The 14,717-nt window shown below is 40.2% G+C and overlaps 3 protein-coding genes across 4 annotated transcripts; 1 reads left to right on the plus strand and 2 right to left on the minus strand.

Moving 5' to 3' along the window:
• Nucleotides 1–1,433: 1,433 nt before the first annotated feature.
• On the minus strand, nucleotides 1,434–3,854 carry LOC144014695 (L-rhamnose-binding lectin SML-like). Its single transcript, XM_077514883.1, has 8 exons — nucleotides 3,754–3,854; nucleotides 3,429–3,461; nucleotides 3,255–3,320; nucleotides 2,947–3,082; nucleotides 2,551–2,660; nucleotides 2,434–2,478; nucleotides 1,927–2,062; nucleotides 1,434–1,870 (listed from the first exon to the last, which is right to left on the minus strand). The coding sequence occupies exons 1-8, from the start codon at nucleotides 3,785–3,787 to the stop codon at nucleotides 1,759–1,761; spliced, it is 672 nt and encodes a 223-aa protein (XP_077371009.1). The 5' UTR covers nucleotides 3,788–3,854; the 3' UTR covers nucleotides 1,434–1,758.
• A 2,116-nt stretch (nucleotides 3,855–5,970) lies between these two features.
• On the plus strand, nucleotides 5,971–9,276 carry LOC144014693 (L-rhamnose-binding lectin SML-like). Of its 2 annotated transcripts, XM_077514879.1 has the most exons (9): nucleotides 5,971–6,081; nucleotides 6,626–6,658; nucleotides 6,742–6,810; nucleotides 7,001–7,136; nucleotides 7,518–7,627; nucleotides 7,704–7,748; nucleotides 7,855–7,987; nucleotides 8,265–8,368; nucleotides 9,104–9,276. In XM_077514879.1, exons 1-9 carry the CDS (start codon nucleotides 6,048–6,050, stop codon nucleotides 9,142–9,144), a joined length of 705 nt encoding a protein of 234 aa, XP_077371005.1. In that variant the 5' UTR covers nucleotides 5,971–6,047; the 3' UTR covers nucleotides 9,145–9,276. The 2 variants fall into 2 exon arrangements, with proteins under 2 accessions (XP_077371005.1, XP_077371006.1); XM_077514880.1 differs by lacking the exon at nucleotides 6,626–6,658 and having other exon boundaries at nucleotides 5,995–6,081.
• A 1,007-nt stretch (nucleotides 9,277–10,283) lies between these two features.
• On the minus strand, nucleotides 10,284–14,448 carry lrrc47 (leucine rich repeat containing 47). Its single transcript, XM_077514889.1, has 7 exons — nucleotides 13,842–14,448; nucleotides 13,162–13,605; nucleotides 12,825–12,941; nucleotides 12,611–12,726; nucleotides 11,983–12,085; nucleotides 11,575–11,664; nucleotides 10,284–11,031 (listed from the first exon to the last, which is right to left on the minus strand). Exons 1-7 carry the CDS (start codon nucleotides 14,406–14,408, stop codon nucleotides 10,810–10,812), a joined length of 1,659 nt encoding a protein of 552 aa, XP_077371015.1. The 5' UTR covers nucleotides 14,409–14,448; the 3' UTR covers nucleotides 10,284–10,809.
• Between the last annotated feature and the right edge of the window lie 269 nt (nucleotides 14,449–14,717).

Here is a 14,717-nt window from a genome sequence, read left to right on the forward strand (position 1 = left end):
GCTGCTTCTTGTGTACCTTTCATTACGTAATAGGGTGTGAATTGTTTTCATATATGAAACAAACATAGCTAAATGTAACATTTGTGTGCTGGTGTCACTTCCAGTTGAAGCGGGGGGGTTTTTTTTGGCACAAATTCAATATATTTAACTCATTCACTGCCTTTGACAAGTATACTTGTCAATTGTATTTTTTAGAGCGGTGCTAAATGGGGGCGAATCTGAGCATGCTCCACTGTAAATATCAAACTTGGAAACAACTTTACTGATGCCCAACCACCGGTAGATGACATCATTGCCCCATTTTATAGGAAATAAACAGTTTCAGAGTCCATGGGAGAAATGGCTGTATTTTGGCAAACCTACATTTTTCTGCTGTCAATTATAAAAGAACGGGACGGGACAAAAAGTAGGGAGTCTATTCTGTTATTTGGTAGATTCGGTTTATATATAATTGAATGGAATATTACGTGAGTATTGGAAATGTAAAAATTTTCTATAATGACTGGCAGTGAATGAGTGATCTAAATTCACATGATTGCACCAAACCACCAATACTTGTTTCAGTTAGGTACATGTATTTATAACATCTGGGAATGATTTTTTTTTGCCAAATTTAATGTAAGACGTTTTACAACCAAAAACTGCAGCACAAGATTTTCGTTTAATTTACCTCTTTATGCATTTCTGGCTTGTGACAAAACTGGGGCAGGAAAACATTGGATGAACTTTTAACCCAAAGTTCAGATCTATCAAAAAGCGCATTGAACAAGTAGTGCCCAGACAGTGGAGCGAAACCCATTTTCTAGGCACTTTTTGGGGGTTCACCCCACAGCCTAAAACAGCAAACTAGATTTTAGGGATTAAAAGTCCATTTAATAGCCTAACTTAATGTACAGACACCAGACTACTAATGGATTTTCACCTTGTTCTCTAGAGCAAGTATCCATTTGTAGCTGGTACAAGCCTGTTGACTTGTGACAGCACTTCAGTACAAGGATGGACCTCACCACCACCGTTCCTCCAGTTCACAGCTGCGCTGAGACAGAGCAGCAGTGGCATAAAATAAGCATGGAAACTTGTTTACCTTTTTAAATCAGTATTTGTCTTTCACTGAAATGTACACAGTTAATTTTACTCTTAAAAAAAAAAAATCAGTCCCAGTCTAAACAGTGAACTTCACACTTGGAAGAGTAATATGGCTAAAGTAAATCATTCAGCAGATAATGATCCCACAACCTTCAGCATGGAGATAGCCAGTTAGTCACTCGACCACATCTACCGTTAACATAATTGCTGGTGAGGAGGAACCTCCCCCCAAAAAAAGTCAGTCTGGCACCAGCAATAAGAAGCAAGGCTCAGAATGTAGATTGCTGTCCCCCAACCTCAAGGTTGGGAGACAGCCAATTACTTTTAAGTTAAAACACATCAAACGCTCCATTGGAGAAACATTTTATTTGTCATTTTAATACAAGTACAGAGTTCAACTGGCATTGACCCAAGCTAATTTTACAATGGCTCCATAACATTGCGGTAACTCCCGTTTGAGCATTGTAGGGATGGGCCTCAAGCTGCAGAGCACAATCAATTCCAGCTAAAATCCATGTACTATGCATTCATACAACAAAACTTTCAATAGTAATTTTCAAATTCACATCCTGAAAGTCTGCATACACAAAAGTACAGTACAAACTTTAAGCAAAGGTTTACCAATCTTGAAAGCAAATACAAAAGGAATCTTGTTGATAAATAGTTGACCAACTACTTATATTCACACAAGTAAGAAATCGCCAAGTACTTGTAGGTGCCATGACATGGGTCTCCAAACACATCATTGCTGGCTGTGATTGAACAGCTGTGTTTCCAATTGCAACTATAAGAGAAAAGTGATTTACTGGTATATAAAGAAAAAAAAAACTGCCATTTTACCTTTTGGCAACATAATTTGTAGCTCGGTGAAGGCAGTCGACATTCTTTATCCTATGAGGCTCCCTTCCCAAGACACATGTGGTCTGGTCACTGCGTCCATAGTATGCACCCATTATTGAAATGAAATGTCCTGACTCTGCAGAGGATGAGGGAAAGAGTAGTTAAACACGTGAATAATTAAGGGACTTTATTTCACATCCATTCAAACTTCAATTTAACAATGTGTGCAGTCCACTTTTTTTCACACCACAGTGGCCAATTTTTTTTTTGCAACTATCAGCTGACAGACTGGTACATGTCTTTCCAGATGGCAACGTTTTCAAACAATTGAAACAGGCCAAACTGATACCCATGTTGGTAGTGGTTACTTTTATTGTCAAAGGCAAAGCATGGTGATTTTTTTTTTTGCGCACAAGAGCCCCATCGGACATGGTTTAATAGAGTGAGCTCTCATCTCAAACACCATTTGCTACAGAACGGTTTTGTCAAGTTAAAGTTACATCTTACCACAATACAAGTGTGCCACAGATCCCTCACATGCCACCACAGTCACTGTTGGAGTTTCAGAAAATGAAAAAATTAGCCAAGTATTTCTGCACACTTTTCAGAACACCTGAGACATACTTGCAGACACGCAGGTGAAGTTGGTCTGTAAGTACTTTGAGGTACCAACACAGGGATCTGGCGTTCGGAAATCAGCCACACTTACTTCACAGGATTTCTTGCCATTGCAACTGCAGACAAAGAGCAAAGCCCATGTCATGTCCTTAACTACCATGGGTGAAAGGTTTGAGATCGTTGTATGCATAGAGTCCTGTTTTTTTTTTTTAATAAATAAAATTATATAATTATCTACAGCTCTTCTACTCATTGCAGTCACATGAACTGTACACACTTTTACAACCACACACCTGTGGACAATTTGGCCAAAAAATAAATAAAGCAGAAGTAAAGTGTGAGGTACATTTATCTTATACCAAAACTAGTATCTCACAATTTAAGCTCAATGCATAGGCCTACCTTGCCTCGAGGTCCTTCTTAGTGTTTTTGCGAGCACACTTCGTGTTGGCGAGTGCCTGTTGAGGTTTGCCCTCGGCGCAAACCAGTGAGCTTGAGCGACCAAACAAAGCCTGCTGCACTTTGAGGACTCCATGATCTGACACGTGACAGCAATCAAAATTGTACTTAGTTGCAATCACAATTATTCAACTCCAACTGAATCATTTATTGCGGGGAACAGTTCAGGGGGGAGGAGAAAAAACAAAAAAGCTTCCATTTAGGAAGTTAAATCACTATCAAATCAGTGATGTTTGTTCAGGGAGGCTTACCACAGGATAAACGATGGACTTGCCAGTGCTTTGTGTCACAGGTGGTCACTTGCTTTGCTGAGTCGACTGCAAGGGGGAAAGGAGAAGAGAAGGGAAGGGGGGTGTGTAGTTCTCTATGAACAAGTTTGCAAGAAACTATTGTACTTCATTTAGGGAATGAACACTGATAGTCACCTGCTGTGAAGAGCAAACATGTTGCCAGCAGCACTGGAAAACACAAACAATGGCTATTGACATTTTGGACAGTGGCTTATTTTATTCTGCTATGCAAGGTGGTTTGTCATTGATGACTGACAAGGCACCCATCCATGGATTGTGTGGAACAGTGACAACAAGGCCATATCATTACAATGGCACAATTTTGAGAGGGAAGTCAAATTCTGCCCAGACAACAATAAAGACACCTCTTTAACTACAGCAATTTATCAACAGCCAATTATGACTGACTTCCTGAAAGGGACAGTCAATTTAGAACAGATTAGTTTCAGTTAATACTCACACACGGCTAGGTTAATTTCAAAGCAGGAAGGCATTTTTCACACGAATCACTCCGTAGCACTTGTAGAAAGATCAGAGAAAGGTCACTCCTATTTATAGTGACTCCAAGGTGTCCACTCAAGCTGCCAATCAAAAGCCACGCCCCGCCATGTGCTCTAGCCTTGCAACATGTCTGCAGCAGTCAGTTAATTGACTACAATTGTTTAGGGGGCTGGCCAGTGAAATCTAAACCTGTGTATCTCTCCAACACCACCAACTTTTAAAGCCAAGAAAATAATTAAACTAGCTTGTAACATGTTTTAACATGTTGTTAAGAGTTGTTTGACCAGTAGTTTGACCAGCTCAACTATCAACAACACACTTTTTATGTGTTATTTTAACTTTCATATAGGCCTATATTTTACTGTGTTTGGCAAAAACCTGTCACGCTCAGGCACTGCACCTGTAAAACATATTTTAAAAAATTTCAGAATTATTTAAAATAATACATGCTAATCATCTGCGATTGGCTGGCAACCAGTCCAGGGTGTACCCTGCCTACTGCCCAAAGCCAGCTGAGATGGGCTCCATCACCCCCTGCGACCCTTGTGAGGAATAAGCGGTCAAGAAAATGGATGGATGCTAATAATATTTTATCATAAAACTCAAATATAACATTACTTCAAGTACAGTAATGGGGTATATGCCACAGAAGAGGCGGTACTGTTTTTGCACATCAGCTTTGATTCCGGTTCCAGTTTGCGACATGTGGGCCGCGTACCAATACTTGTGCTTCCGACTTTGTGCCCCCTCGGTTGCGCGTTCCCATCGATGGGTGCGAGCATGTAGTGTGTCTGTCAGTTGTCCGAAGCACTTCAGCTAGCTGAGACGCCTTGCGCGCTCCCGCCATCAACGCAAGCACGCAGTTGGAGGGGATAAGGGTTGGGGATGCGAGTGTTGGAACGGTGCCCACATGTCGCAACCTGGAACCGAAATCAAAGCTGATGTGCAAAAACACGAAAGTCGGAAGTCCCGCCTCTTCCATGGCCTATACCTCATAGGGCTAGAGGGCTTTAAAAAAAAAAAAAGAAGAAGAAGAAGAACTTTGCACAACAATCATAGCCTGCTTAAAATAAACAACTCTGCTGTTGATGGGGCCCTATTAGGTAGCCTACATTCTCAAAATTGAGTTGCAGGGTCTAGTGGGCATGCACGTGCATGATGTGCTGCTCTACATCAAACTTAACTATAATGGGGTATATGCCACGGGAGAGGCAGGACTGTTTTTGTACATCAGTTTGTTTCCGGTTCGGTTTGCGACGTGTGGGCTGCGTCAAAAATACTTGTGCTTCCGACTTTGTGCCCCTCGATTGCGCGTTCGCAACCCGGACCAGAAACAAACTGATGTGCAAAATCACGTCCCGCCTCTTCCGTGGCATATACCCCATAAACAACAAAAATCAAATAAAAACATTTTATGAACTTTATTACGATTAAATATAAATCAGCCAAACAGGTAGATTTATTTAATCATTCTCAGACAGAAATTAAATAATTGATTAGATATTCATCTTTGACACTCTCCAGATAAATTGCCCCTTATACTGTATATCAGGGGCTGAACATCAAAACGGCTACTTATATGTCATCTTAAGGGCACACCATATTGAAAGATGTGTTCCTGAGCAGGTCAGAAATGTGTGTATGAACATGTTAAAATGAATTGTACTGTTTTAAATGACTCTAAAAGTATGTATGGGTCAAACACTATTAACTTTACTTCATAAATTGGTTTTATTTTAACACATTCTAGGCTGAGATACACAACATTTTACCTTTGAAAGGCAACAAACAGGCTTTCCCACACAAATTACAAATGGGCACTTTGGCACACCCATAGCCCTCCCTGATGTATACTGCGTCATCTTCTGAAAATATAGGCCGAGTCATTTTCTCAGAAAACATGAAAAACTGAACAAAATGTTGATTATTATATTTATTAATAATTTCATTTCAGAGGTTGAATTTCAATCATCTGTGTCACTAAGGATGTAGCCAATTTTAGCAACAACAACAACAACAACAACAAAAATTGAGGTCAAAATTGAGTTAGGTATTTGTATCGTCCCTGGTGTTATAAACTGTAAAACAAATGCAGCCAATAACAGATTTTGTTCATTCAAAAAGATTGAAGCAATTAGAGGGTGTGGTTAATGATTACCAGATTGGATGGAAGCCTTGTCATCATTATAAAAAAACGAGTGGTCCTCCTCTAAAGGTTCTTTGTGTTAGGTTACAAACTAGGTCGTGCAAAATATGTCCTCCTGTGCAAAACTTTGTTCAGCACTGTGTGAGTATTGACTTTTGAGACAAGTCTGTAACTTGTAAGCCATGTGTTCATTTCAAGGAGATTTAAAAAAATAAATAAAATTAAAAAAAAAATCTTACATTTGAGAATTGCTAGCAAAATGCTTCTGGGTGAGTTCGGTTGATGCGTTTGCTGTTTTGTTGCCTTTTACTTGGCAAGCAAATAAATAACAGGAAAATTAGAGGGTGTAACTTTCTATTCACAAATTAGGTTACACTAATTGACATGGCATTTGTAATCACTTTCTTTCAATGCACTTGTCTCAACAGATAACTGTCACCACTCACAGTGGGCATATAGTTGGCAACTTGCTGTCAAAAGTTTAACGATAAACAACACATTGAATATGAGACATGAACAGAACAAAATAATCCAAGGCGGAATTTTAAGAGACAAAATGAAGCAAGTCGACCCCCACTCCCACCAGGCAAAAATTAAAATAATTCAACACTGCTGTATCAGAAATAAGACTATAGTTGAAATAACCCATTCAAAAATGTCAATGCTTATTGTGCTTATTTTCCAGTGCTGACAGCAACGTGTTTCCTTCTCACAGCAGGTGCATGGCTATCAAATTTAATGTCCAGCGTGTAAAGTAGCGTGCATTTCTTTGATTCCTAAACGTTTCATTGGTCTCTGCAGTTGTTGATTCTTCAGAGCAAGTGACCACCTGTGATTGGTTTCCTTTGAACATCCATCGCCTAGCCTGTGGTAAACCTTCAGTTTACAAGTAGTGCATTTCAATTGTAAGGCCCTCTCCATGAGTGTGTTTTTAAATATGACTAGTTCAGCCAACTTGGATGGAGCCTTGTCTCACACGGACATAATTTGCAATGGGTGCTGACTCATTTGGATTCAACTTTAGCACGGTTTCACAATGATTGCTACCTCTCCATCACAGATCATGGCGTGATTAAAGTGGACAAGGCGTTGTATGGTCGCTCAAGCCCACTGGTCTGCACTGAGCGCGCACCTCAACATTCACTATCTAACGTACAGTGCGCCCGGAAAGACACTGTGGAAACCCTACAGAAAAGGTATAGCTTACATTGAGATTATATGGAGAGTTATAGCCATTTGTTTATTAATTCCCTTTCTCAATGTACTGATCTGCAGTTGTTGGCTGCAGGCTGTACCTGGCCTCGTTCCCAAAGTCAGCTTGGGGTAAACACCAGCTCACATGTAGCCCAAATGAGAAGCACAAAAAAAAAAAAAAAAAAAGGGGCAAATGATGCATTTTAAGTTTCAAATAAGTCATATTTAAAACATGATTGAAGATCTACACATTGTAGAATAGCAGAATGATGGTCTCAAATCACTTGTGGTATAATGGCTTAAGAAAAATTAGGATGTAAGATGGGCTTGTGCTTCTCGTAACAATGACTTTTAAAGTAGCACTGAATGTCATTTGTCTACAGTTGTGATGGAAAGTCGGTGTGTGAAGTTCTCATCAATGATTTCCGCACCCCTGATCCCTGTGTTGGCACCTTCAAATATTTGCAGACCAATTTCACCTGTTTGCATGCAAGTATGTCACATGCATGCCATAAAGATAGAATGCACATAATCCCATACTTGACATTTATTTTAATTTGACTCAACAGTTACTTGTGTGGCTTGTGAAGAGTCAGAGGCACATTTGTATTGTGGTGAGCGTGAACATTTTATTGATGAATTCCTAATATGAGCTTTCTTGGGGTTTCTGGTTATTTTGCTTTATCACATTTCAATGACAACATTTCATTTTGATGCCAGATGAAGAACGTGAAATTTTCGTCTACGGCGCTGAATTTGGACGCCGTGACCGGAGGACATGCTCAAAAAGAAGAACTCCGCAGGAGACAGAAAATATCCACTGTCAGCATCAAACTGACATTGTCGGTAAGAGGTATGATGGAAAGAAACGGTAGCTTGTTTACATGGCAATATTGGGGTTTAGCAGTTTCTAGAAAAGGGCAGTTTGTCGGCTGGGACGTCTGCTTGGGCCAAGTGTGTACGGTTGACAACTAGATCAAGGAAAAGCAACTTTACTGTGTAGCAGTTGCCACTTTCTAACACTCGCAGGAATAGTATAATACACAACAGGCTTATACAGTTTTTGAAGTTAACATTGAATTACTTTTGTATTACTGTTGGCTCAACAATAAGAATCCATTCCTGCATAGGTGCAATGGGAAAAACAGCTGTTTGATCAAAGCCAGTCATGACCTGTTTGGAGACCCCTGTGAAGGCACCTACAAGTACTTGGAAGTTTTTTACACATGTATCTGTAAGTAGTTTATCTTATGGTAAAAGCTAATTTCTGTTAAAGAAAAAATGCTTTAATTTAGAGCATCCATTCTTTGGACTGCTTGTGGTTGCTTTTTAAATGAAAGGTTAAGTCAAACCCCAAATTTTGTTTACAATGTTGTATGTGTCCTCACTAGTTTTTAAACGCGGTGTTGTGATTAATATTGCTTTTGTGGATTATGAATAAAGCAGAAAATCCACCTGTTTTTAATCAATCTCATGGGTTGGCCATTTTGCCACTTTCAGTAGACTGAAAATGACCTGAGTCGCTGAGAAATCACAATTCACCTGATTTCTGAAGCTGAGCTCTGAGCCACAGTGTGCTCACTTTGACAGCAAGAGGGCAAAATGGCCACCCCCTGACATAAAAATGGGTGGATTTTGTTGCTTAACTTGGGTATTAAACACACTATTAATCAGAATACTGACTGTTGTAGCTGCCTAGAACATATAAATTCCCTGCTAAAGCATCCTTGCAACTTTATTTTTTTTGGCAACTTATTACAGGAGACAATTTTTGAAAGTGCTATGAGTTTGTACATTTTGACATGGGGGGGGGGGGGGGGGGGGCACGGGGAATGTATCCTGGTAATTAAAGTGCAACTATTCAGAAAATGAATACCCCCCAACACACACACACACACATCATTCAGTCAATGTTTGAACCCATACCTTGCTTAAATTAACTTTTTTTTTATTTTCTGCTTTTTTACAGATCATGGGGAGGATCCCTACAATACTTGGTATATTGACTGATGTTACTGCCATCTGAGTCAATGTGCAAATGATTCGGTCACTGTCAAACATCACTGCTTAAATGTTGTTTTTTTGTTTTATTTTGTTTTGTTTGACTCAATAAAGCTGTTTTTTTGATTCATTAGCCAAGAACACCACCGCTTCTATATTGCACCCTTAAAACAAACTATCAGACTTGACATGTGACCCATGATTTTTTTTTTGCATGAGGATATAGATCCAAGTCTTGCATGTTTACAATTCACTAGCCAAGTACTTATAAGGGATGTCACGATAAGGGCAATATCGTGATATTAAAACTGCCACAATATCGTCATGTTCACAATATTTAAAATGAACAAATCTGTTAAAAGAAGGCAGGTTGATTTCCATTTGTGCAGTTCTAGCACCCTCTAGTGGCTAATTTTCAGTAGGGATGTTTTCACCTTCCATATTTAAAATCTATGCTAATTATCAGATGAAGGGGAACCTAATTTGCTTGTGAAGCGATCAATGTGTGCTTGCATTAGCAAGTAAGTGCCTCAATATTAGCGATTGTAGGTGCTTTATATGCATTGCTATGTACAAGAGCACAATATTGTGCTTTTTTTCTTAGTATGAGGTTTTTTTTTTTTTTACAATATTGTGATCTTTTTTTAAATATTGCCAACGCACCCACAATATCGTGATAATTATATTGTGACCTTCATGACATCGTATTGTGATGTTTGGATATCGTTACATCCCTAGTACTTATTGTGCTTCACTCCCCCAACATGATTATAGCCAGGCTACAACATTATTCCAAAGTAAAGTGGGAGGGGGTGGGATTCCATTTGGGATTTTTTTTTTTTTTTTTTTTTTTGGTGCTCATCAAATGACAAGTTTGTAGTTCCTCCATGAAGTTCAAAATTAAGCTATTCATAATTTAGCAACTGAGCCTTGGAGCTTCTGCTACTTAAGTGTAATCAGTCTGTGCTAGTCAAGTGTACATTTTGAAATGCGCATGCACTTGACAATACAGAATAAGGTTAATGTATGTTAACCTCAAGCGTGAAGTTGTCTATAGGCACATTTGTGCAAGGTTGCAAAAACAATGCTTTTGAAGGTCCCAAGGATCTTTGGTCTGTAAATGGTGGCATAAATACCAGGACTAGTGCTTTAAAATGACATTTTATTCCCACTGCGGGGTGAGTTTAATTCCAGCAGATCATTCAGAAAACTACCAGATTTGTAACTCATAAAACTTCATTCATAGATAATGCTGTTATATTGTGTATTTGTAATAGTACTCTCTGAGCTGTTGGTTTTGTTAAATCAAGGGTAATGTTAGCTTGTGAAGTTGCCATGACCACAGAAATGGCATTCAATGTTATGTGCCAATGTGTCACTGGAAGGCAATCAAGTGCTATATTGTTGCTAAGTAGTTATTTAAAAGCTGCACGCACATTGAAAGAAGCATTTAACTGGCACTGCATCATAACGACAAACTGCACAGCTCTGTTAACATTTGTATCTTAACTTATAGTGACTTTAAAAAGAGTTGGAGTAAACATGGTTGAGTCTATGATGGGTTAATAGTGAGGGTGATCTTAGGTATTATCAAACATGGGGTGTGGGGTACATTTTGCCCATTTTCTGCTGCACTTTTGGAACTTAATTCCTGAAAAACAGCAGATTGCTGTACTACCAAATGACTCTCAAGTTGGGGATGTCTCTGGAGAGGTCTGTCTTGGATGGGTAAACCACCTTCAGGTTTCCATCCTGGTCGACAGTTCGGACTTGCTGGATGATCAATTCACTACAGGCTTCTGTGCTGGCTGTCTGGTCTGCTGGCGCGTCCCCTTCGCCGTCAGAACCCGCTTCCTCTTGATGCTCGACCGTGAACTTGTTCAACTCTGCCATTTTCTGCAAGGAAACAGGAATGGGCAAATTGAGGCCAGCATAAGAGATAGCTTTTAAGTGCAAGAATATTGCTGCTGCATGTCCACCTAAAATCAAATCAACCCCTTTTTGTTTAGATTCTTAATCAGATGATGGAATATTTAACCTTTGGGGATTACCACTTGATGTATTGTCTTTGTGTATCATTCCCAAATCGCAACCTCCAGCTCAGATGATGTTTAAAGTAGTGCTTAAATAGGTGTAGCGCCACCCACTGACACGGCCAAATCTTAAATTCATTCACAAAATGCACTGCAGTCAAAAGTGACCTGATGTATCCAATATCAACAGAGCAATCCTGGAGCACTCACTTTTCAGTCAATGAGAAAAATCAAAGCACGTGGTATATAATTTTTTTAAATGTATCATATTTTAGCACAAAATAGTGCTGTAGCTATAAATCTGTAGTGAAAGTCCATCCTGATTTATTTCAAAATAGTACTGTATAACATTCGTAAAAACTTAAACATTCACAATTTGTGTAATTTCAGGAAAAACAAGGCTTACTGCAATCAGAGTGTCCATAACATCTTTACAGGTCTGCAGGCTGTTTGCACTCGTCACTTCCAAGAACAACTCTTTAGTTGTCTTCTTGATCTGTTGGACAACAAGCAACTTAATTACTTTCTATATTTCCCCACATGAGGTCATTTGAACCATGCTGGACTTGAGCGAAACTCCTATCCACGCCCACACCCTCCCCCATCTATCTGCTGTTGCATGCACACCAGCTTACACTTACACTGCTCTTTAACCTTTTACTGGAGCTGTTTCGTTGTATAATCACTTTCTTATTTGTATTGTGCAAAATGGCAGTCATTGCACATGCTCATGAGCCCGCATCACCGCGAACATTTTTGTGTATGAGTACGCACTCTTGTAAGTCCTACCCAAATGATAGCAGGAATCACAGACCTTGGTTTTCTCACTGTTTGTGATAGGCGGGAATGAGATCACATGGCCGTCTGCATCCACAATACAGGGATATAGTTCTTTTCCTTGCAGAAGCTGCAGATATCTGGAATAAGGTGGTAGACGTTAATTGCTTTTATTAAAAACAAAAAATTCAACTGAAGGATGTTGTGATGATGTATGCCAGGCACACTCGAAGAAATAAAAGCTCTAAAAGAGCATCACAAGTCCCGAAAATGTAGAAATATACCTAATAAAAAGCAGACTCCTTCTGTTCAAATGCCAAGTTATTGTGACAAAACCTGTAACCTGTACAACTCAACTGAAAATTACTAAAACACACACACACACACCTGCCAACATTTATAGTGCCTCTGATTAAGCACATCTCTTGTTTATTGTTCCCTCTCAGGGATTTTTGTCAATTGAGTTGTACAGCTTATAGGTCACATTAATGATGGAAAAAACAATGTCTTGGTCACATATGACAAAATCCTGCGATTTGAACAAGGGCGTGTAGGCTTTTTATATTCACAGGATTGCAACACTTCCTTGCAACTACCAGTTATTTAATGGATTAAAATGATTTCCCGAACAGGTCTAAATTATATGATAAACATTCGGGACTGACTTGTGAAGACCAGTGACATTCTGCCTCTTCTTCTGCTTCCTCAGCTCGTCAGCCTCCAGTTGAAGATGTCTGATCAGCTCAACGGCTGTCATCTCCTTCCGACCCAGCGGCACGATCTGACGATACAGAGAAAACAATGGCCACCAATCTCAGTTTATAAGATTTTGGTAAGATTTTGCCCATCATAATTGCACAGCGTTCGATGTTAGCCTACTTTGAGCTGTGTGGGAGGTTTGACGTCATATGTCAGCGGAACTTTGAGAAGCTGAACATCATGAGTGGCGATGGTTGCAATGGTCCTCTTTCCACATATGTCTTCATGAAGTTTCGTCTGGGTGGGGAAAGAATGTACAAGTTGTATGAGAGCGAGATGTATAGAAAAGGTATGGATGTGGTCAACATATTTCAATTTTGACAGAAACCTGTTTAGGCAGAAAATGAATTGGACCTGAACTAATTGTGCCCTCTGCAGGTTGCTGCCAATAGTCTACATTGCTGGATAACATCTTGACCACATAATGACCGTCGTCAAAACAGTAAAACAAACAAACCTGCGCCACCAGGAATCGCTTGAGGGAATTCCCAGGTTTCAGAAGCATGCCCCTGACCACACAGCACACCAAGTAAGGCCGCACATCCTTCACCTCCGCGCTCACTTTGACCGTGAGCGCCTCAGGAGCGTCAGAAACATGGAGAACCTTAATCACCATCTTGTTGATTTCTTCCAACTCATTGTGTTCTTCCTCCCTCTTCTTTTTTTGCCTCCTCTTCTTGTCATTTACACTCCGCCCCCCATCCACATCACCTCTCTCCTCTCCCTGCCTTGCTTTCCCTCTCAGGTAGTCGAGAATGGACTTTGTCTGGCAGCCGTTCACCATTTTCTCCAGGCGCTTGTCATTCAGCTTGTTGCCTCTGAAGTTGATCTCCTTTAACTTGGGGCATTCACTCAGACTGGACGGGATGTCACTCAGCTGGTTGTTGGAGAGATCTAGGACCTGAAATAGCAGACATGAAAAAAAAAAAACGCATCATGGTCAATGCTGAACAATACTCACACTGCTTTTCATGAATCTCAGCATCTCCATCTCTGCCACCTATAGCCAAAGTGATCTCACTTAGTAACCTTTCCTTTCACTTTAACTGGCTGGTGCTCTTTTTGTCACAGATCAATACACACATCCTGTAAAAATAAAAACAACCGATGTGATCGTGATGTTCAATGTTTTTTCACCTTCAGAGCTACCAACTTGTGAATATCCTTGCCGAGCTCCACGATGGCATTATCCGAGGCCACCAGTGTGCTGAGCAGATCCAGACGCTCCGAGTAGAGGTCTCTCGGGAAGCCGGTGATGCGGTTTTTGGACATGTTGACGCTCGAAAGTTTGGCGCACTGGCTCAGCCCGTCCGGAAGAGCTTCCAAGTGGTTACAGCTCACGTTCAAAGTGGTTAGCTCGCGTAACTGCGTGATCCCATCTGGTAAAAGGGCAAGGTTGTTAGCTGACAGATCCAGAACTTTGAGGGACTTGAGGCTGCTGACATCAGGGATACATGCGAGTTTATTCCTGCACAGGATGAGACTCTGAAGGTTTGTCAGATGCCGGATGTCCTCGTGGATCTCCGTCAAACTCGGGCACTGGCTAACCTCCAGATAATTAAGCAGCGTGAGGGAATAAATGGCAGACGAAAGTCCCCCGTGTGATGAAATCTTCGCGTTGGCTGCAGTGCCTTGCAAAACCAGCTCACGTCTGTTCTCTGCTGCTGCTTTCTCAACTTCTGGCCATGTTTTCTTGTCATCCATGTTGGCGACTGCCGCAAGCGAATGAACCAGGAAATCCACATCTTCCTTCTGCCTTCGCAATAAAGGAAATTTCTGCAACTATTATTGCTCCTGTTCGTACTAATGCAAAATATCCTTAATTGGTGCTATATAACTTTTATTAATGGAGAATTAAAAACAGTATAAAAATACAAAGACGGTAATTTCTTTGTACCTTCTTTGTAAAATTGTACCTTTATTATGAAACTTAATTTTGAGTATCCGGTTAAATTTGCCCAAAACAGGTACAGAACTACATTGACCACAATCTATTTCGGCGCGCCACGTGCC

The sequence above is a fragment of the Festucalex cinctus genome, chromosome 2 (genome assembly GCF_051991245.1).
Source record: "Festucalex cinctus isolate MCC-2025b chromosome 2, RoL_Fcin_1.0, whole genome shotgun sequence".
Taxonomy (NCBI): domain Eukaryota; kingdom Metazoa; phylum Chordata; class Actinopteri; order Syngnathiformes; family Syngnathidae; genus Festucalex; species Festucalex cinctus.